The 21,959-nt window shown below is 31.9% G+C and overlaps 3 protein-coding genes across 5 annotated transcripts; 1 reads left to right on the top strand and 2 right to left on the bottom strand.

Moving 5' to 3' along the window:
• Window positions 1-1,430: 1,430 nt before the first annotated feature.
• LOC112502213 lies at window positions 1,431-8,133 on the top strand. The gene is made up of 8 exons (XM_025106067.1): window positions 1,431-2,031; window positions 2,897-3,013; window positions 3,433-3,551; window positions 3,663-3,780; window positions 5,868-5,972; window positions 6,106-6,218; window positions 6,302-6,456; window positions 7,236-8,133. The coding sequence occupies exons 1-8, from the start codon at window positions 1,431-1,433 to the stop codon at window positions 7,891-7,893; spliced, it is 1,986 nt and encodes a 661-aa protein (XP_024961835.1). The 3' UTR covers window positions 7,894-8,133.
• A 244-nt stretch (window positions 8,134-8,377) lies between these two features.
• LOC112502206 (purple acid phosphatase 8-like) lies at window positions 8,378-13,575 on the bottom strand. 2 transcript variants are annotated; one of them, XM_025106058.1, is made up of 7 exons: window positions 13,396-13,575; window positions 10,391-10,547; window positions 10,201-10,308; window positions 9,859-9,983; window positions 9,256-9,384; window positions 8,705-8,772; window positions 8,378-8,627 (listed from the first exon to the last, which is right to left on the bottom strand). In XM_025106058.1, exons 1-7 carry the CDS (start codon window positions 13,573-13,575, stop codon window positions 8,414-8,416), a joined length of 981 nt encoding a protein of 326 aa, XP_024961826.1. In that variant the 3' UTR covers window positions 8,378-8,413. The 2 variants fall into 2 exon arrangements, with proteins under 2 accessions (XP_024961826.1, XP_024961827.1); XM_025106059.1 differs by having other exon boundaries at window positions 10,285-10,308; window positions 13,396-13,453.
• A 4,832-nt stretch (window positions 13,576-18,407) lies between these two features.
• LOC112502207 (annexin D5-like) lies at window positions 18,408-20,540 on the bottom strand. Of its 2 annotated transcripts, XM_025106061.1 has the most exons (6): window positions 20,399-20,452; window positions 20,238-20,285; window positions 19,844-19,989; window positions 19,296-19,733; window positions 19,125-19,214; window positions 18,408-18,805 (listed from the first exon to the last, which is right to left on the bottom strand). In XM_025106061.1, exons 3-6 carry the CDS (start codon window positions 19,898-19,900, stop codon window positions 18,599-18,601), a joined length of 792 nt encoding a protein of 263 aa, XP_024961829.1. In that variant the 5' UTR covers window positions 19,901-19,989; window positions 20,238-20,285; window positions 20,399-20,452; the 3' UTR covers window positions 18,408-18,598. The 2 variants fall into 2 exon arrangements, with proteins under 2 accessions (XP_024961829.1, XP_024961828.1); XM_025106060.1 differs by lacking the exon at window positions 20,238-20,285 and having other exon boundaries at window positions 20,399-20,540.
• Between the last annotated feature and the right edge of the window lie 1,419 nt (window positions 20,541-21,959).

Here is a 21,959-nt window from a genome sequence, read left to right as displayed (position 1 = left end):
TGTGTTATTGACGAAGACAAACGCAATACACGTATAGGGGATCTTAACGACATATATTCGAAAACATTATTTATCTCATGGAATGAGCCACCACTCTGAACATACACGAAAACATTATCACTTTAACGTGATTTCATATTCGTGTTTAAGGGTTAAGGGTTATGATGGTAGATTGTGTTTAATGGGTTAAATGTTGTGATAATAGATTATGTTTAATGAGTTAAAAGTTGGGATGGCAGATTGTGTTTAAGGGTTGTGAGAGTATAATTGAGGATAACTTTTTTTTCTTTTATTTATCAATTTAGAAGATATGCGAGTAAAAGTGATGAGTAGAGTGCGAAGAAAAATGGATGAGAGGTCACAAACTATATATAGTGATATTTTATGCACTAAAAGACAAAATAAAGGTCAAACATGGAGGGTCGGATCGCCCCCGGGGAAAGATCCTGGGGTAGGGTGGGGGCAATCCCCCTATTAAGACAAACCAAATGTTGTTCCTCCAAATCAGATATATATGAACCCCATAAATCAATTTAAAATAATTTTTATGTACTTTTTTTGGTCAAAGAGGACTGAATCGCCTCCAATGGTCAACATGCCCCCAAAGACGATCCGTGTGGTTGTTTTGATAAAACATAAAAAATAACTATTTTGTTAATATATTATGTATTATTTTTAATGAAATTCCCTTGATCATAACTAACTATTGAAATAATTTAATATTTCTCATCCATTTAGTAATAATTTATTATTGGAGCATATAATATAAAAAATAATTTTATTGGAATAAATTTTGGATTTTTCACCGGGAGAGAAATTATTATTTTGGTTATTACGAGTGACCCCCTGTACATTCTGGGAATATTCTCTCCCAGTCCACCGACCCAAACCCACACACACTCCTCCTTCAACTGTGTGGGTGTGTGTGATATGCATATGAGATGAGAGAGAGAGAGAGAGAGAGAAGAGATGCGCGTGTTCAATAAGCCATATACATTTTCTTTGTTTCGCCCTAAACACGTTCTTCACGAACCCTAATTAGATCTCCCTTTTTTCTTCATAAAACCCCTCAATTTCACACAATTCACTTTCCCGGATCTGAGAAAACCAAAGTCATCTGTCAAAAGATCAAATCTTTCTTCAATTTTCTATTCACATTGCATGATTACGTACTATTGCCTTCAGGATTTCATTCATAGTTTAACCGATCTAATCAACAATTTCACCCTTACTGTTGTAGTGCAATCATCATTCGCTAGCTTTTTAGCTATTTAATTTTTTTTAATTCTGTTAGATCTGGTAATGAACTAGCAATTTTGCTTTGTTGTTTTAGCAATCATCATATAAATAGGTAGGTACCTTTTGGTTACAATATATATACATATATATATATATATATATTTAGGAGATATATAATATTATTAATGTATATGGCAATGCCATCGGGGAACGTGGTAATTCCGGATAAAATGCAGTATCCAAGTGGTGGTGCGGTTGGGCCGGCCGGGGGAGGAGCAGCCGGCAGTGGGGTTGGGTGGTATCCAGACGAAAGAGATGGGTTCATTTCGTGGTTGAGAGGGGAATTTGCTGCTGCCAATGCGATTATTGATTCGTTATGTCATCATTTGAAGAGTGTTGGCGAACCTGGGGAATATGATGGGGTTATAGGATCCATACAGCAGAGGAGGTGTAATTGGAACCCTGTCCTTCATATGCAGCAATACTTTTCGGTGGCTGAGGTGTTTAACGCCTTGCAACAGGTGACATGGAGGCGGCAACAGCAACATCGTGGTGGTGGGTTTTATGATCCGATGAAGGTTGTGGGACCGGGGAAGGATTATAAGAGATCTGGTGGTGCTGGGTCTAGGCAGGGCCAGGGGCATAGGGTTGAAATTGCTGTGAAGGATGGTCATAGTTCTACTGTAGATTTCAATAGTCCCGGAAATGTTGCAAATGGGTCTGGCAATTTGGTGGGGAATGAAGTTCCCATATCTGATGACAAAGATGTTGCACTCACCAAGTGTAGTGATGGTAAGAGATGAGTGAGTATACTTCCTGCTAATTTATTATTGATAATGCCCTAAGAATGTGTGACTTAGCAGTATCCTCCAAGTTAGAATTTAGAAATGGCTTCCGGTTAAATATATTGATTCTGATAAGTATTGATGTTTCTATATACTGATTTGGTGATAGATTTATTACCTATTTTTGTGAAGCACACACAAAAGTGTCACTTCTTTTACTCATTTCTTCTTTTGGTATTCTTATAACTAATCTTGTTGTTCATAACATATTGGTTTGTGGGATAACATAATAGAGTTTGAGACACACACACACATTTGAGTATGGCTTCATGTTTGTTGAAGTCAATTTGATTAGTTGATTATGTTAGATTAGTGGCCTTTTTCAGTTAGATATATAACTTATTTTTCTTGAAACATCTTGAACTTCAAAATATCTTGAAGTAATTTTGTAACTATACTGATTGTGCAAGCATGTTGTTGTTTTGCAGCATGGTGGTTCCATATGCATGCTATGAACTCATTTTTACTTGGAACTACTTGAGGATAATACTGCTGAATGCATGCACTTTAAGTATTAGGTCACTATAGTTAATTGTTATAATTATTATTAAAGGGGAATATTCTAACCATGATCATGGATATAAGTATATGTTTGTTTTCTAACAATATTGATAAATGTTGCATCAATGAGAAAAATTAATAATCACCTGTTGATTTGGACCTAAGGCATAAGTGCAAGAACAGTATCGCTTCTGCTTCAGTAGGTCTTTCCATCTTGTTTCAGTAGGTTATGCAGGATATATGACATCCATCGAWTATAAAATATGCTGTAAAATAACTAGATAACAAGTAGACCATTTTATCTGGAGCAGGTTTAAGCACAAAATCTCAAGTAGACGACAATGGTAAGAGCCTGGACTCACATTCAACATTGTCGGAGAGTTTAGCATATGAGACAAAGGAGGCTGAGGATAATCCAAACTTAAAAGGTACTGAACTTTCTTTAACTGAACTTACMATTCTTTCATTTATTATTCTTTGTGGTTTATTTGTTATTATTTCTTTTTGCTTCTGTGTGATMTGTGCTTTAATCTTTTAGTAATCAGGCCCTGGTTGCTAGGTGCTGGTACTTTGTGGCATTCAACTAAGTTTTCGTCACACTCTAAATTCTAATGCCCTACCAAGAACATGTTCATATTTTATTTGGGCTTCTATAACTATTTATTTGTTAATTTTAACATAATAATGATTCCCGAACGTTGAAATTGTATTTTTAAACTCATACATTAAGGCTAAGCGAGAATAAGCACACAACTTTGTCCAATCTCCTTTCTGACCATCTGCAGCCTTTGTTACGGAAATGGAGTTCAATAAATGAACTGTCTGATTTGGCAATTATCTTGTGAAGGATGTACTAATGAGCATTCGAAGAATGGATTATTTTCTACGCATAATGCACAACAGAAGCCGGATACTTTAGCAGTTGCAAAAACTTTTGTTGGTACTGAGATATTGGATGGAAAAGCGGTAACATTAYRAYGTTCTATTATAGCTCCATCTACTTGTTATAGAAGAAATCCTGTAAATCTGGTAATTACTTTCTCTCCATCTTTCAATTTAACAGATTTCTCTGTATAGGTTAATGTTGTTGATGGAATGAAAATGTATGAAGAGTTATTTGATGAGTCTGGAGTTAGGAAAATGGTTAGCTTGGTAAATGATTTGAGGGCTGCTGGAAGACGGGGACAATTTCAAGGCAAGTCACCAGCTATTTTAGATGGATGAGAGTAAATTACATTTTTATCTTCCCTCAAACTATGAGGTTTTATGATGTTCCTTGCACATGTACACGTCTCTGGAGTTTGTTAGTTCTTTGCATGAATTTGTTATCAGAAATTAATCTAATAGCTAGGAGTGTTTCTATGATAATGAACTCCATGTCCAAGATATGAAACCTGCACATGCTCTTTTATTCTTACATTTTTTATTGTTAGAATGGTAAGTGGCACTCATAGAGTTGGCATACATTTAGTATACTTGTGATAAATGATTCATATAAAGAGGTGATCCAAGAAATAACAATGCTTTAAACATTTAGATCACTTTCATTTATCATTTCTGTTGTTTCTGACTATTCCAATAATAGGTGGGCCGTAGTCGGGATCTTTTTACACAATATAAAATTTCAATAGCTGACCTACATCATATCAAAAGACAAAAACGCTAAATAATGTAGATAGTGGGGGACCTCATAAATTTTCTCTGCTGATGGCTATCCCTGCTGTTTCTTGGTAATCATTGCAGTAATCATTCCAACCATGTGCAATTCTTCCATCCTTTCCAAGTCACTACCTTTCTTTTGCCAGAATCAGTGTTTGTAAGGTTATTCGTAGTTTCACAACTTTGGCGTTGATTTCATTGTACACTTCATGATTACTGTTCAATCACCATGCAAACTGTGTATAATAACTAGTTTTGGCTAAAATGTCTAACTTATTCTATAAGTAGACGTTGGGGGAGAAGAACTAGACATAGTTGTTATTTGTTAAGTTGCATATTTTTCTTAATTGTGGCATGGATTTTATGGCTCAGTGATGAGAGGTGTATAACCACAATGATGAATATCTATGTGGTCTCTTGAGGATATTTTGAATGACTTCTAGCAATGTGATGTCTTAATTGAGGACATATATGAAGTCCTAATGTCCTCCAAAGAATTTTTCTTCACTCACTCACTCACTTGCTTGTGAAGGGTTTTGAGAATCTTCTTTAAGAAGCATTTGGCATCATTCCCAAATAATAATCCATATCCTTATTATAGTTCTTTATTAGGCCGTGCACCATTGGTGCATCTTCTTCTTCTGTGAAGATGTCTAATTAGAAAATGAATTCAACCAGGAAATAATAGTTGAATGTCTAAAAGAACTACCTCATGTTTAGAAGATTTGATCTTAAAGGGGCTGAACCTCTAAAATGGCCACTCATGTGTTTAACAGAACCTGATCTTTAATGGGATGTTGATGGTATTGGAATTCCATGCCTTTTAGCATCCTCACCTCTGCAACTTCAAACTTCCTCTCATGCACCTTCCTTATCACAAGACACACACCACTCAGACCCATACAAAAGAGCTAGTTTGATGGTCACTCTGTAGAAAAATTTCTCAACTTTTAACGGGACTTTCTTGTCACATAGCATTCCCTTTGCAGCCCTCCACTTTAACCACCTTGTCTTTACACTGTGTAACATCGTTCTCAACATATCCCTTGTGAATCATGGAGTCTAAGTACCTGAAATTGTCCATCTGGGGTTCCCTTTATACAATGATATTTGACATGCTTAAGGACATTCCAAATCAAATAAATTAATTTGAATTTTCTTTCATTGCCAAAGAAGGGAACATACAAGCTTTATTTTTAGGTGTTGTCAAAATACCAATTATCATCCTAGCATCTCCATTCAACTTGCATAGCTGCTGCCAGAATTCGTTATCACTCATCAACGGGAATCAGTCGACCCATGCATCTTGAAAATTTCTTCGTAGGAACATCTTGGGCTCTCTGCTTATAAGGAAGTTGGTGTACGCATGCTTATGTGTGTGCGTGTTTAGTATAAAATTTTCTTGACAATGTTAAGAGTCTTACCCGTAGGACAGGACTGTCCTTTTTCCTTTGGATTTGGATGCATGGTCCATAGGGTCCATTTAGAAGATTGTTTGAGTTTGATGCTAAATTGAGTTATGTGACAGGCAAATTTACGAGTCCAAGTCTTTCTTTTTTAGTAAGTCTGGTTGTTTATCCTGCATTTTATATGTCAATAATTCCTGGACGCTTTGATAAGCAGGACAGACATTTATTGTCTCAAAGAGACCCATGAAAGGTCATGGAAGAGAGATGATTCAATTGGGCTTGCCCATTGCGGATGCACCTTTTGACGATGAAATCATCGGTGGAACCTCCAAAGGCATGTGCATAACTCATGAAAATTTCCTTTCCCAAGAAGCAAATGATAACAATATTGTGACTATAAATATATTTGCATCCTTCTTCATTTGTGACTGAAATAAAATAAAAAATTTCAGATCGGAAAATAGAACCAATTCCAAGTTTATTTCAAGAATTCATTGAACGATTAATGGCCATGCAATTTCTGTCAGTGAAGCCAGACTCCTGCATTATCGATATTTATAATGAGGTCAGTAGTGATCCTATCTCTTATATTGCTCAGAATGATTGTGCTATTATTAGGCTGGCCCAACTGGTGGATGTTTTATGTAGGGTGACCACTCGCAGCCCCATATGTGGCCATATTGGTTTGGAAGGCCCATATGTGTTTTGTTCTTGACAGAATGTGACATGACTTTTGGTAGCGTAATAGGAGCGGACCATCCTGGGGATTACAGAGGCTCTATTAAGCTTTCTCTCGCTCCTGGGTACTCTCTCTTTCCCCAAACTTGTAGATTTTAGTTAGAGATTCTTGCTTTATAATAATTTTATTATATGGATATGTTAGTTGCAATTGGTCACATGAATACATGATTAAATGCTTTCTTGAAAAACAATTAGGAAGAAATTCACCGACGTCGAATCATGGTGTTAACATTTAGTTTCCCCTGCAACCATCTTCATTCTTAAACAGGAAGGTTTAGAAATCCTTACATAGATCATCTTAACTATGCATATATGATTCTTCATCCTCAGAGTGAAGTTGCTATATAAACCATCGGATTAAGCATGAAAACTATTCGACTTAAATTGGGTACCTGTTCAACATTTACATTAAATATACAGACATATATTTATAAATTGAACATTTGGAAGAAGATTATTTGATTTGATTTTGGGGTTCATACTCTCTAGTCAATCAGATTCTTACAACTCAATTAAGTTCTTTGTTCAGTTTAATGTTCTAGAATCTTTCATCTAACTAGACCAATTTATGAGAACCAAACTCAAAACAGGCTGATGTTTAGATTTGATATTAAACAAAGCTCAGTAGAGTTCAACTCATGAATACTTGAATCTACTGCTTTTTATCTCTAGCCATAGTTGTCTATGTTTGTGGACTATTGTAAAACTGTATTCCATTCCAAATGCAGTTTACAAACTTTTTAGTCCAAAAGAAGAGTCCTATCTGTTCTGTGAGGCCAAACGTCACATTTTTGTCTTTGGCAGTTACATTTATACATCTGCTGATATGGCGAAATTGCAGATCTATGCTAGTTATGGAAGGAAAATCTGTAGATTTTGCTAAGCACGCGATTCCCTCACTCCGAAAACAACGAATACTTGTAACTTTGACGAAGTCACAACCAAAGAGAACCATGCTTTCTGATCGTCAGCGTTCTCCAGCTCCGGTAGCACCGGCTACCCATTGGGCCCCGCCTCCTACTAGGTCCCCGAACCACATTCCCAATCCTATGGGACCCAAGCACTATGTCCAAGTCCCAACAACCGGTGTTCTGCCAGCTGCGGCTGTCCGTCCTCCGCTACCACCACCAAATGGCATCCAGCCTATTTTTGTTCCTTCAGCAGTTGCACCGCCAATGACTTTTCCGGCAGCTTCCATGGGTCTGCCACCACCTGCCTCTGCAGGATGGGCAACCACTCCTCTGAGGCAGCATGCTCCACCTCGCTTACCAGTACCTGGCACCGGAGTCTTCCTTCCTCCAGGTTCAGGCAATTGTACATCCATAGAACCCTCTAATGATGCTGCAACGTGTGATGATGAGAATAGCACATCCCCAAAAGAGAAAGTGGATGCAGAAACACAAGAAGATTGCAAAGGAAGTTTGGATGAAAATGGTGGTAAGACAGCAGCAGGAGAGCAGAAACAGAAACAGAATGATGATGTAAAGATGGCAAATTAAAGCCAGCAGAATTTTAAAGAATTCGTCGTTTTGACTGAAAGCTGCAACGGGTTTGAAGCAAATGTAAAAAGCGGCAAAGCAAAAAGTCTTCGATAGGTGACACATTATGGGCAGAACACAGAGAGGGAAGAGTTAAAAACTTTAGTTGGCTCTGGAATCCTTATGCTTTTTTGTTGTCTTACTACATGAACACAAACTCTTAATTTAGCTCAATTTACAAGTATATCCATCTAAGGAGTCCGTTTTTTCGTTTCTTTCAATATTCACGTCCTCCTTTTTTCCGTTAATCCCATTGATTCACGACGAATCACTCATAATTGGATCTAACTCGTGTTAGGTTTGACGATCGAGAAATTTAATGCATCGTAGAAGGGAAAGGATAAGCTGCTAACAGTTCTAGTTTAGCAGAAGATGAATAATATAAGTTTACATGTAGAATAGAAGATTGCAGTACTTGAGACCTTTCTAGGTCTCAGTACTGCAATCGATGTGCCTATATAAATGAATAATCAATGCTCATTTACGAGTCCATATGTGTATACTTGGAGGTACTCCATGTGTGTAGGATCTTGCCAACGACATCATAGAAAGCCACATTGACTTCATTTTCCGCAATTCCAAGTGTCATGAATCCCTGACCATCGTAATAGAACTTCATTTCGTTAGAGTCCCAATCGTTGATCTCACCCCGCCATGCCTTTGACCCACCTCCACTCGTTAGAAACTGAAGTTGACTGCACATGAACGTCATGACCATGAAGTAGGAGAAAGAAGAAGAATGAAGGAATGAAAGAAGAACAGTGATGGCTACCTGTTTTGACTGCTAATGTGCTGCAAGCAATGATCATGCCCATTTATGTAAAGATCCACTTTCCTTGCCTTCAAAAACATTTTGCACATGTTAATAAACCGAACCAAATGAAACAAACCCTGAATATTTCATCTGAAGGTAGGTTCGGAAAAAAAAAAGACATATATATATATATATAGAGAGAGAGAGAGGTTGGTTATTATACAACCTTTGACATTTGTGCAACCAATACAACCCAATCTCAACCGTTCATTTCATTTGATTAATATGTGATTTTATATAAGTTTTGATTGTTTTCTTATATAAAATATTGATAATAATTAATGAACTATATTCATCTTTCATGAATATTCAAATCATAATAAATGAACTCTTATCATTTTCATAAATATCTCAATTTATTGGGTTGCATTGGTTGTACAAATGCAACATGTTGTATTTGAAACAAACTATATATATATATATACACACACTTTTTCTGTCTCTTCTAGAAAAGATCATGGCTTAGCGACTTAATTTATTAGTTAATAAATTACTGAAAATAAACGTACCTCAAGGATGGGTAAAAGTTGATCTACAAGCTCTTGGGTATTTCCATGAGAACCAGCACTAAAAATTGTATGATGGCCAATCACAATTTTCCACTTGGCACTTGATTCTTTGAGTGCCATATCAACTTCCTATATATATGTACAGTAAAAGCCACCGTTTTATGTTATGAAATAATCATTATGAAAATGCATCATTGAGTGATTATTTCTATGATTGTATTTTTTCATACAATGTTTCACGATGTGAAATAATATATGATCGGTGGTTCTCGTTATTTTCCACCTTTTTGATTATACGCCTTATATATTATCGCTTAAATCTTACTATAAATAGATGTATGATATTTAAATGTACAAGTATAATTATTATATTGTTAAAATATTGAAAAATAATTTATAGAATAGACTTTTCAATGATGTCTTTTACCAAAGGTAAAAAAAAAAACTTTTTAGTCTGAAAATGTCATCAATTTATTTGTAACGATGATAATGAGCCAATAAAAAAACTCTAACTTGGAACTGTTTCAAAAAGTAAAATGTTACAGTTTTCATAAACATCGAAATTATTATTGTTTGAGATTGAGACATAGATAATATCCGTACCTTCAAGACGTTTGAGAGGTAATCTTCTCTAGGAAGCACACCTCTCCAATCATATGTATGTTCTTCCTCCGTGAAATACTTATCTTGAAACGGTGTTGTATCGACGAAGAAAAATTCCACAATTCCTAAACGAAAACAAAATTATGTTATGATGTAAGTATAAATATGTTGTAACTGTAGATCTGCGTTGAGCAGAGAGCAGATGGATTCAACAGAACCTTATGATGAATGCATGGTGACCTTAAGTATTAAAAAAGTTACCGAAACAAAATTGTATAAGGTCTTACACATTCATAATCATGTATAAAAAATATCTGAAAATAAATAACGAGTAAAAAATACCAGAATTTACGATAAAGGACCTAAGGCAGAGCCATTTGCTATCCCTTTGTGTGAGGGCAGGGCTAAGTTGCGCCAACACATTGCCCCGATAGTCATGATTCCCCAACACTACAATTAAATGAACATGTCATCGAACATTCACTTTATATTTAACATTTTCTTTATTCAAATTCTTCGAAAAAAGCCTTACCTGCATACCATTGTTTTTGTAAGCTTGATGCTGTATATATATCAGTAAACGACTCAACAAACAAAGGGTCTTCCTCGTCAATTAAGCCATCCTCGTAGAAGTTGTCACCGGTTGATATGATGAAGTCTGCATCCAAAATTTCTCCCACTTTTCCCATCTTAAAACACAACCGAAAAATATTATTAAATATACAAATTATAATGATATTGCTTGCTTGTAAAATATAATACATACTTAAAGCTTTACGAATGAATAAAATAATATGTTAAGCATAAACGTTACTTGAGAAAAGAAAAGAAAAATATATATTAAATACATTTTATCTGTTTAGTTATGTATTTTTGTTACATAGTATATGTTTATTAATTTAACTATATCGAGTAAGGCTATTTGACAGTTGCTTAATGGTTTAATGCAGAATGATCGGTAAATTTAATCTATAAGCATAATTACATAAGTAATACATTTTTATTTATTTATTTGTGAATTTAATATCTATATTTTTATGTAATTAATTTATATAATTATATTAATGAAAAAAACAAGATTTTACTTATCAATTTAATTTCAGTTTTGTAAATTAAAAAATGAAAAGTAAAAAGGACAATTAAAAAACATATTTTTATTTATAAGCATTTTTAACCATTTTTATGTTCTCTCCACTTTTTATATTCACGATTATAAATATATTTACATCTATGATTATATTAGAATTTATATATATATATAAATTTACGAGGTAAATAATAAAATAAAATAAATAAAACACAAAGAAATGGTTTTTTAAGGGAAAAATTCAAATAAACCCAATAAACTTAAAAACTTAAAAGCTCTAAATGTTCTTTAAAATTTTAAGTGGTAAACGTGTCCTTTAAAACCATTTAATCATAATCCTCCCTCTATCAAATGGTTCATATTTTGGGGGTTGAAAAAAATTTGTTAGTAAAAAACTATTTATCTTTTATATTTCAGACATAAAAACAAACAATCTTACTGATCCAGATTTCAAACTTCAGAATCATCTCTTATAAATTAGAACTAAATTCAAACTTAACACCTCTTAAAAAAACAAACATGACCTTAGAAAAAATAAATGACTTTTTATTATTCTCACAAGTAATAATCTTGGACATTAAATGCTCATAAAAGAAAAACAATATTTTATAAAATATAGAATAAATTACAAATTTAGTCCCTGTGGTTTATTGAAAATAATACTTTTTGTTCATACAATTTAAAAATTACAAAACAACCATCGTAGTTTTGAAAGACATCCGGAGTTGATCCCTCTCTCTAAAGTCGTTTCAAAGTTCCGTCAAACAAGAGGCATTTTCGTCATTCTATTAGTTTTTTTTATGTCTTTTACCTAATCAAAATCGATTTTACAGTTTTGGTCCATGTAGTTTTTGATTGAGTAAAAGACAATAAAATCGACGAAAGAACGAAAACATCTCTTATTTAACCAAATTTTTAATAAACATTAAAGAGATGGACGAAATCCAATTTTTAGCTTCAGACAAAACCACATCAACCAACTTTGTAGTTTACTTTGAATATTATTAAGAAAATGTTAAAATTGAATATGATTTTATAAAGATTCTAATTTTCGATTGTGAGAAATACTTCAAACCACATGTTTTTAGATATAATTTGTAAAAGAAGCAAAATTCGTAGAACAAGTCTTGGTGTTATTGCAAAGAATATGCCTTTTCAGGGTAGCGAACATTCCTTTCCTTCGGATATTTATTGGATAATGGATATTCCTTCCTCACTTTTCATCTCATTTATATACATATATTATTATACAATTATTTATATTTATACAACCAATACAACACAATCTCAACCGTCCATTTAATTTGATTAATATGTGATTTCATAGAAGTTTTGATTGTTTTCTAATATAAAGTATTGATTATAATAAATGAACTCTATTTATCTTCTATAAATATTCAAATCATAATAAATGAACTCTCATCATTTCCATAAATATCTCAATTTATTGGGTTGCATTGGTTGTACAAATGCGATGGATTGTATTTAAAACGAACTCTCTCTCTCTCTCTCTCTCTCTCTCTATATATATATATATATATATACACACACACATATATTGATCAAAACTTTTTTAAAATTAAATTTCGTTTGTTAATAATATAATATTTATACATGGAAATAAATTTTTAGACCATCTTTAATCCAACATTAAAACATAAATGAACGTGTTTTTTAAGTTAGATTGGAAACATCCTTGAAGACCGGGTTTTATTGATTAAAAAGGTAATTTTTAAAACACAACATTTTTAACGGTCTAAAAAGTAGAATATTTTTTATAAAGTATTGTTTTCTTTATTATTAATTGGTATTAATAACTTTATATTTGGTTCATAAATACGATTATCTTTTGTATTTTCAAATTTATTTAAGAACTTGACAAATACTATTTATTAAATGATATATTAAATTAAATCTGAAGTTTTTTAGACGATAAAGAAATCGATCCCTTAGTGCACAAGCACTATTATTCCTTTTAATTTAAAAATATAAATATATACATATATAATATTTTAAATATACATCTAAACAATTATTTTATTCATTATTATACCGATTAAATAGTCATAAAGCAGCACAATAAAGAGGATTCGTGTAAGTATTTTAATCACAGGATCATTCTCATTTATTTTTATTTATTACATCATAATTAATACTTCTATTTGTATTTTCTAGTTTAATATTATATATATATATATATATATAAAGAAATAAATAATAAATGATTAAATCCGAAATTTTAATTTGAAGATAATTCAAAAAAGAAATACGTAAATGTTCTTAAGCAAACAAAATGCCGACATGACCTAATGTTTATGAGATGAACGACACATATATTTGGTTTTGAAAAAATCAAGCGGTTTTCCAAAGATTTTTGCATTCATAACTTCAGTTTAATGTGAATTTCAATTTAGTTTTCCAGACAACCGATATAGAAAAGTGAAGGGTACCTGGAAAGCAACATCGGATTGGTTGTAAAGTCCTTTACGTCCCCAATCACCAATCACCAAAATATCGATAGACCCATCCATCTTTGACGGCAGATGATCAAAACGTTGAAGCTTTGCCGCGACAACCACCGTGTACACCGCCAGAAGAATGGTGATGCAGTTGATGTTCTTTATAGCCATGGCTCACTTGGAAAAGCTTTGTATTTGAGAGCATGATAGATGTCTTTGGAGAGGAAGGGGCATTTTATATGGTGGTGTTGTTCAAATGAGAAGGGAGTTTTATGTTTCAACCCTAAACATATTGCTATGGACAGTTTTAGTCCCTAAAGGAAAATGCTTCTTTGCTTCTCATCCTTTTTATTCTTTGGTGTGTTTGATAGGATTTTATGTGGAATAAACATGAAGAGAATGGAACAAACATGTTCTACTCTTATTCCATGGAACAAGATGAAACAAACATGTATTTTATCAATATAATCTCAAAATAAAAAATAATTCTCTTTTAAAACATCAAATACGTCCCATGTTTACATTTTATTTTATTATTTAAATTTTATTTATTGTATTTTATACTCTTTAAACTTTTACTTTATTGTCTTCAAGATATTATTTTTATACGGTTTCTATATTTTGTTTAATTTATGTAATTTATTATATATTTATTAATAAAAAATGATATAGAAAATATATAAAATAAAAATTGGAAACTACATAAACTTTTCTATTTTGATGTCATTATAATCGTCTTGATAAATACTTTCTAATGATATATTTTGTTATAAAAATATTTATTCTATTATAGTTTAATAAATTACATAAATTAATCAAAATATATAAAATTAAACAACTAATTATAGGTAAATTAGTTTTTATATGTTATATCATGTTCAGTTATGTCTTACTAAATGTTGAACATCTATTTTATCTTGTCTTATTTTATTCTGTCATACTCTATCTAGATACCAAACCACTGTTAATAAATACTTTGAGTCCCTTAATTTGCTTTTCAATTTTCTTATATATATATATATATATATATATATATATATATATCACTACAAGTGATATGAACATTATCAAAGGATAATATTATTAGTAGACATTCGTTGGTAATAAACAATAATATTGATGGAAATCTGAAGTTAAATCATAATACGATAGATATTAACAGAACCCAATGTTTAATTTAGGCCATATCAGTGGCCAAAGTCGTATACAACTATAACACCTAGCCTAAGAGTTGATCAATAATGGTTTGACAAAAAGCATTTTAGCCTAAACGTATGAGTTGTTGTATTCGCACGTGATAACCTGATGGATAATGCCCCAATCTATGTCTCGCTGACATCATGGTGACCAATATGAAAACACCAACAACGACTCTAATACTTAGGATATGCATTTCTAATCCGTATAAAGTCTTCCTATTTTATAGTAATACATATAATTGTGATTAAACGTTCCTTGCGTATATGTCTATTTTATGATTATACTTGTAATTGTGATTAAACGTTACGTATGTGTGTGCGTGTCTATTTATATATAGACATATTAGTTTTGTGTAAAATATGAGTGTACGTAATTTTAAAGTTTTAGGATGTTTTTGGGTATTTCTTACATTTCTGAAATTTAAAAAGTTCGGATTCAATTTAAGTTTTATATAATTTAGAAAACGGGGAATGGTAATTACTTTTCGAATTGGACGTTCATACCAAAAAAAGGAAAATAATTCAAAATTAGAATAACGTTCCATGAATGCAGATTAATCATCTGATAACAGTAATAGAAACCATCATTGTTAGTTAAGTTAAAGAATCTATTAACAACTTTTGCAGATGTTGACGATGTCAGTATTTTCATTCCCTTAATCTTTAATTTCATGTTCTGCAACATCTATAATCCAACTAATTTATAAAATTCATATTTTTTCTATTTAAGTTGACAAGGACATGACTCTTAAAAATGTTTATAACACCTATAAATTTAAACATGAGACATAGGACAATTAGATTATAAGTTTTATTCACTCCAATCTGAAATATTTTAATTTTAGAAGTTATTTACTCGATATCAGATATTTATAAGTGCTCGAGGACATAAACATATATCACCCTTTATATTTAAGATAACCTTAAGCACATGTCTTATAAATTAAGCTGATGTTCAATTAAAATTAAATATATACGAAACATTGTCTTATATAAATAATATCAATTCTAGAAGTTATTTACTGATGCTCATAGGCATGGGGACGAAGATGGGTATGGTACTCCCCGTTCCGCTCCGTACCCGTTATATATATTAATTAATAAATCATATATATATATATATATATATATATATATTATTTCAACTAAAGCGATAATTTATAATTTTCTATTTTGTAGCTAGTTTTATAATCTAAAACTGTTATTTTTTGGATGTTAATATGTAATATTTTGGATATTAAGTCAAAATATGATTACTCAATATGATTTTATATTACTCAATATGATTTTATATTACTCAATATCTTTTGGTACATGTGACTTTAAGTTTTTTTGGATTAAATTGAATTTTTTTGGTTTTAGGTTATCAGTTCTTATATGATGTTGTGGTCTTTTTGTATTAAAATAAATTCATTTTGGTTTTAGGTTTATTGAAAATGTTTGAGATATAAACATGTATGATTTATCACATATTTGATTTAAAATAACTTATATAAACGAAAAAAAAAATCTCGTTTTCCCGTTGAGGATCCCCTTCCCCCGTTAGGGATAGGGATGTGATTATAATCCTCGACGGAGATAGAAACAAAGACGAGAATATAGATAAATAATCGAGGACGAAGATGAGGATTGAGGTCCCTGCCCCTGCCCCAACCCAGCCCCATGGCTAGATGCTCAATGTTTTTTTCAAGGCACAAGGCTTAATGTTTAACCTTTTTGCTTATTTTTTTCAATAACTGTTATGTTAATGATTAATATTTTATTGATTAAACAACTATCAATTCTTCACGAATTTTTTTATCAGTAAAAACAAACTAATTCAAAAATACATAAATAATCAACTTATCTTTGATAAGCATAAACATTAGAAATAACTATTTTTCTAAAACATTAGAAATAATTAATTCTTTTTCGATCGAAAACTAATTATTTAGAAAAAATATAAGTAATTACTCATTTTAAAAACATTAGAAATAACTAGAAAGGTATTCACACAATGTAGCGAGATAATCTCAATTTTAATGTTTCATTTTTTTTGTCTCAGTCGATGTTATAATATGGTTTTATGTGGTTTTGAGAAAGCGATAATGTTTTTAATTTTGAAAAGAATATAAATATGATGATATTATAAAAAAATAAAAAAAATATTGCTATTAATACCAAACTAACTATTTAGATTTTTTTTGTGTGTATTTTTTAATTCATTTTTCTATTTTTGGTTTAATAATCTAATTTTTTATAAAGATAATAATTTTGTTAAAACTCAATAATTACCCTACTTGTATTTTAGATTTTTTATATTTAAAATGAGATTTTATTTTCTACTTGATTATATTTATCTGCAGTTAGTTACACGAATTCAAACATGAAGCTTTAACAAGTTGTTATACACAATTTTACTTATAATCTTAAATTTTAATCATATGCATCAATAAACAGTAATTCATACGTAAAAAATGGCATTTAAGAGTTTTTGTAAATGCTTTATAATATAACTAGAAGGGTACTCGCGCAATACAACAAAATATATCTCGATTTTAATGTTTCATTTTATTTATAATCTTGAATTTTAAGTAATATGCATCAATAAACAGTATTTCACGCATAAAAAATGATTTTTAAGAGTTTTTGTCAAATGCTTTATAATACAACATAGATATAATTTTTTTTCCCAAAAACATTAGAAATAAATATTAACAAAATACCAATGATCTTTGGGCCCAAAAATGCCCGAAACCTGCCTAACATATATATTAAGCCCAATTAGCATTGGGCTCATCTGAACCGATCTTGATCCTAAGTCCTAACTCCTAGCTACCAAGTACCAACCAACTAGACTCGGGTTTGGTTGTAATGAGGTAATCATAATACAACAAAATTGGGTTTATATAATGTCATAAGTCTCTAAGTGATGTAATAAAATACTTTATAGGACCATACATATACATGTCTCATATAAGGTGTTGCAGTAAATTTATATGACGCTTTTATGCGTTTTAAATATTTTTTTATGACACTTTTGAAATAAAGCGTCTTATTAAATGTTTTAGATGACATTATTTCAAAAACGTCTTATAAACACAAACATTATACAAAACAATGTGTTTATATAACATTTCTCAAAATTATCCTATAAAAAAGCTAGCATAACACTTTATTTAAAAAAGTATCATATAAAAACTATTTAAGGCGTTCAAAAGCGTCACTTGAACCTGTTGCAACACTCCTAAATAGGACATATATCTATTTGGTCCTATAACCTTAAGTTTTATAAAACAATTTTTTAAGACGTTTAGAGATTTATGGCGTCCTACGAATCCAATTTTCTTGATGCGTCGGGTTATAACAGGTGGCAAATAAAGAGGAGAATCAACCAGCTTAACCACAATCCCTAATTAGGTTTAATAAAATAACCTTTATAAAAAAAAGCCTGGCCCCGTAGGTTTCATCTTCTAGGCATTAATTTTCAAATGTACCAAGGGTTCATCTACCTAAACACTTACCATAAAATTCAACATCATTACTTATTTATCGGATAAGATTTAGTCCATCAAAATGACATCGTATACAACAACTTATCTGGTAAGTGTTAACCATGGTAAGAGACGTCGCACTCACTTACCGGGTAAGATTCTCGGTCCTTGCCTTCACTCTTACCAGATAAGATTCTTGATACTTGTCATATTTGTTCATTAAGGTACCGTAACTTAGTTTAATAAACGGCCCTTGAATGATTTAAAAAAAGTAAAGAAGTCTGTTTCTATGAATGATACTGTAAAGCCTCCACAATAACATCTAACATTTGTTAGAACATCTTTAACAACCATACATATTACATATAACACAGCAGAAGAGTTGAAATATTACACGATTATTCAAATGTACATATACTTCTCTTTTGAAGTATATAATATTCATAAACAATAAATATACACACACTTGTCACTTTTGATGAGATTTGAATCTTCCGGTCAGCTGCTGGACCAATGACATGCTTAGTGATGATTGGGGCCCAAGAGGGAAAGAAGAAAGGTTTGGTAATGGCCAGATGTTTCGGAATGAACAGCATCATTCAGACTCTTATGATGCTTCTTATGATACTCTGCCTTAATATACTGCATATCGATCTCTGTTCTTGTCACGATTACTCTTATCAGCGTTTTATCGTCTGTTCCCATCCCCTTCATTGCTTTACGCAGTACCTATAAGCGTACAATAATACTTCAAAGCCTTTGGTTTTGAATTATGCCCATAACCCAGCTTCTAAATGGCCACACAAGACCAATATTAACCTATGTTAGGTTTCTTAAGTCCATAAGTGCGAAATAGGGGAGGGATATGCAAAGCAAAACAAATTTCAGACAACCATTGGTCTAGCAGTATCCGGGCTTTTGACCTTCTAGGAGGTCAGGTTCAATCTCCACTAAAGGTGAGGAGGGCATCTGTGAGTTTATTTGTTGCATTTGTCGTATATAAATATTATATACTTCAAATAGATATCTGGTCATGTATAGATGATACCTTGGCAAAGTACTTCCCAGGATTTTCAGCACATTGTAAGATCGTGACAAGGGCATGCTCATAGTTTCCTGAGGTTTCACCTTTTACAGCCTGCAGCGAGTAAATATGCTAGTTAAATCACCAAAAAATATGCCAGAAAACTAGAAATAAGGCAGTGTCGCATAGATTCACCTTCTTCAGTGTGTTCCCGTACATATTATGATAAGCAGAACTAACAGCAGCAAGGTGTGCCCGACTTCTTCCGCTGAAAATGATTCTGAAAGTCTTCTCATCGGTTCCCAGTCTCTTTTCCCCAGCTTTATACAGAGCTTTAGCATCATGATCTACCATTGTTCTATCAACTTCCAACCCTTCACTGCGAGGTGTACTTAAATATGCCAGAAGTAACTGTCCAAGGTCACCAGAAGTTTGAGCTTGAATGGCATCCTCAAGGTGTTTGTAAACTCCATGAAGGGAAGGGTAAATTTGCTTAAGATGCTGGAGCTGGGATGGAGTCCGAGAACATATGACTTCTGTAGCTGCTTTTAGATCAATGTCTGTAGTTAAAGCATCTTGTAGTATGATTGCATCCCTTCGTGCTGGATCGGGCATCCAAAGCAAGATTGCTTTCTGAAACCATTGGAAATAGCATCATTTCAATCAATTAATCAATATTTTGATGCAATCAGAACTTGTTTACTTAATGGATCGGATAAATTAGAACTATATATAGTATGTACCTTGAGATCTCCACCAAGTTCTGAAGTGAGCCGTTTGATGGGGTCTTCAGAGTACATAATCTTATAATCATGTATAATGAGAGCACGTTGTGCTGAATCACGATGGGCAAGAATATTGACAACTGCTGAAGTATCACAACCAAGCCCTGAATACACACAGATTGTTATTTCTCAGTATACATCCATGATTGTGAATAACTAATAAGAATTCATCGCATTACAGGCCCCGAAATCAATGAATGAAAGATATATCTAAACGAATTTTGCTGTGTGTGTTAATTTGCAGAGATAAATATACAGGGATCCATTAACTAAGAGAATCAACAAGGACAACTAAAACTGCAAATTAGGTATCAATTTGAACAGCAAGTGAAACAAAACGAACATTCCGAACCTCAATTTCGTCTGGTTCAATCGTAACTTGCAACAATATTTGAGTGATCTCATGAAACAGAAGTAGGAAACATGAAAATGTGTTGAGAAATTAGAAAAAAAATGGAACAAATTGGGATGAAATACAAGTGGCGGAGAGGTTAAATGGAGTGAGTTACGTACCTTTGAAAGCTTTGTATAGGTGCATGGCGTCATCACGAGGCGAAGACAAGACTGGTGGAATTGTCAAAGTAGCCATTGTAGGAGCCTTCTATCCCTCTCGATGATGCTTGCAAATCCTGAAGATGTGAACTCAAAAACTTATTTTGTCATCAGGAAGACAGCCGCCCAATTCAGGTACGATCAATAACAGAGACGACCCATCATTTTTATTTTTATTTTAATAGGATGACGTAAGTCCAACTTACATGAATTGTGTTTTAAAAGAGAATTAATTCAGTTAATATCTTGATGCATTCATTTGCCATTGATTTAATGATGAGGATCTCTTTTTAAGAATTATGATTGATCCAACGATAAAAATCTCTTCATCCATTTCTCATTGAAACTGAACCCTATATATAAGAATATCAAAATATAAATAGAAAACCAAAAAATTTAATAAAAAGGAACTCTAACCATAAAGACTTGTGACATCCAACAAAATAATATATTATAGTTCAATAACGTAATCTTTTTCCTTACCATAAACCATGAAAGCCACCGTATACAAGGGCCACCCTCTTCAATAACTATAATAGCACTTTTTAATTCTGGATAAGAGTAAGACATCCATTGAATGACCATATTTTGTCAGACGAAGGAATGAAAATGAAAATGAAAATGAAAATGAAAATGAAAATGATAGGGATTGAAAATGGGGTTGAATTCCCATTCTTTTTTGTTTTAACATGGAATCAAAATTTAGGCTTCTAGAGGGATGAATTCATTATATTATATAAAACTAGTCAGTTTTTTTTTTCTATTGATTACTGCTTAATACTTTTAACCAAACATACATTAAATCTTAACAATAGTCAAACTTGATTGGTTGAGGTCAAACTTTATTCGATTCCTATTTCTTATATTTCTATCTCAAAATTTGACATAAAATATAAGAAATCCGACATGTTGACATAAAATATATAAATCCGACGTGTTTTTAGATATATATTTAAAAAATAAACATTTTTAAATTGATAAATTTCTAAAAATAATAATTTTAAAGTATATTCATGTGTATATTAAAATCATATTACTTAAAATAACATCGAATTTAAATACAATTAATTGTTTTTTAAAGAGTGAATTAAAGTGGTGGTCCCTAGGTTTCCTCAAGTATTGAATCTGATTTAGAATACGAACTATTTTCACTGATGGTTTATTAATTTTTAATTTCATCACACTCAAAGTTATTAAAGTTAATTTTCTCAGTTGACAACAGTTAGAAGAGACAAATTACATGACCCACCAAAAAACGTAGTCCAATAAAATTAGTTAGGCCACCTACATGGGGCTTGCAAACACAATTGCAAATCAACTTTTGTGTATGGATTGCCAACCAAGAAAAACCTTGCAAAATTTGCAAGTCAATTTGAAAACCACGTAGGCCACCCACTTTTCTCTAATTTTATTTTTCTTCTTTTAATTATTTAAATAAATTATTTTTATACAAAACAATTAATTTTATAAATTAATAATGTTAATATATTTTTAAATATATCAATTATATAATAAATTAAAT

This window comes from Cynara cardunculus, unplaced genomic scaffold, assembly GCF_001531365.2.
Source record: "Cynara cardunculus var. scolymus isolate 2C unplaced genomic scaffold, CcrdV1 Un_Scaffold_1081, whole genome shotgun sequence".
NCBI lineage: Eukaryota > Viridiplantae > Streptophyta > Magnoliopsida > Asterales > Asteraceae > Cynara > Cynara cardunculus.
Note: the sequence above shows the minus strand (reverse complement) of the source record. Positions and strands in the feature narration are given on the sequence as shown.

Coding starts and splice junctions, on each gene's coding strand:
- LOC112502213 (XM_025106067.1), top strand. CDS start 1,431: ATGGCAATGCCATCGGGGAACGTGGTAATTCCGGATAAAATGCAGTAT. Junction 3,014..3,432: donor GGATAATCCAAACTTAAAAG/GTACTGAACTTT, acceptor TATCTTGTGAAG/GATGTACTAATGAGCATTCG. Junction 3,781..5,867: donor AAGACGGGGACAATTTCAAG/GCAAGTCACCAG, acceptor TTTGATAAGCAG/GACAGACATTTATTGTCTCA.
- LOC112502206 (XM_025106058.1), bottom strand. CDS start 13,575: ATGGCTATAAAGAACATCAACTGCATCACCATTCTTCTGGCGGTGTAC. Junction 10,309..10,390: donor ACAAAAACAATGGTATGCAG/GTAAGGCTTTTT, acceptor ATTTAATTGTAG/TGTTGGGGAATCATGACTAT. Junction 8,628..8,704: donor CACATTAGCAGTCAAAACAG/GTAGCCATCACT, acceptor GTTCATGTGCAG/TCAACTTCAGTTTCTAACGA.
- LOC112502207 (XM_025106060.1), bottom strand. CDS start 20,474: ATGGCTACTTTGACAATTCCACCAGTCTTGTCTTCGCCTCGTGATGAC. Junction 19,734..19,843: donor AACTTGGTGGAGATCTCAAG/GTACATACTATA, acceptor CAATGGTTTCAG/AAAGCAATCTTGCTTTGGAT. Junction 18,806..19,124: donor CTGGGAAGTACTTTGCCAAG/GTATCATCTATA, acceptor GTACGCTTATAG/GTACTGCGTAAAGCAATGAA.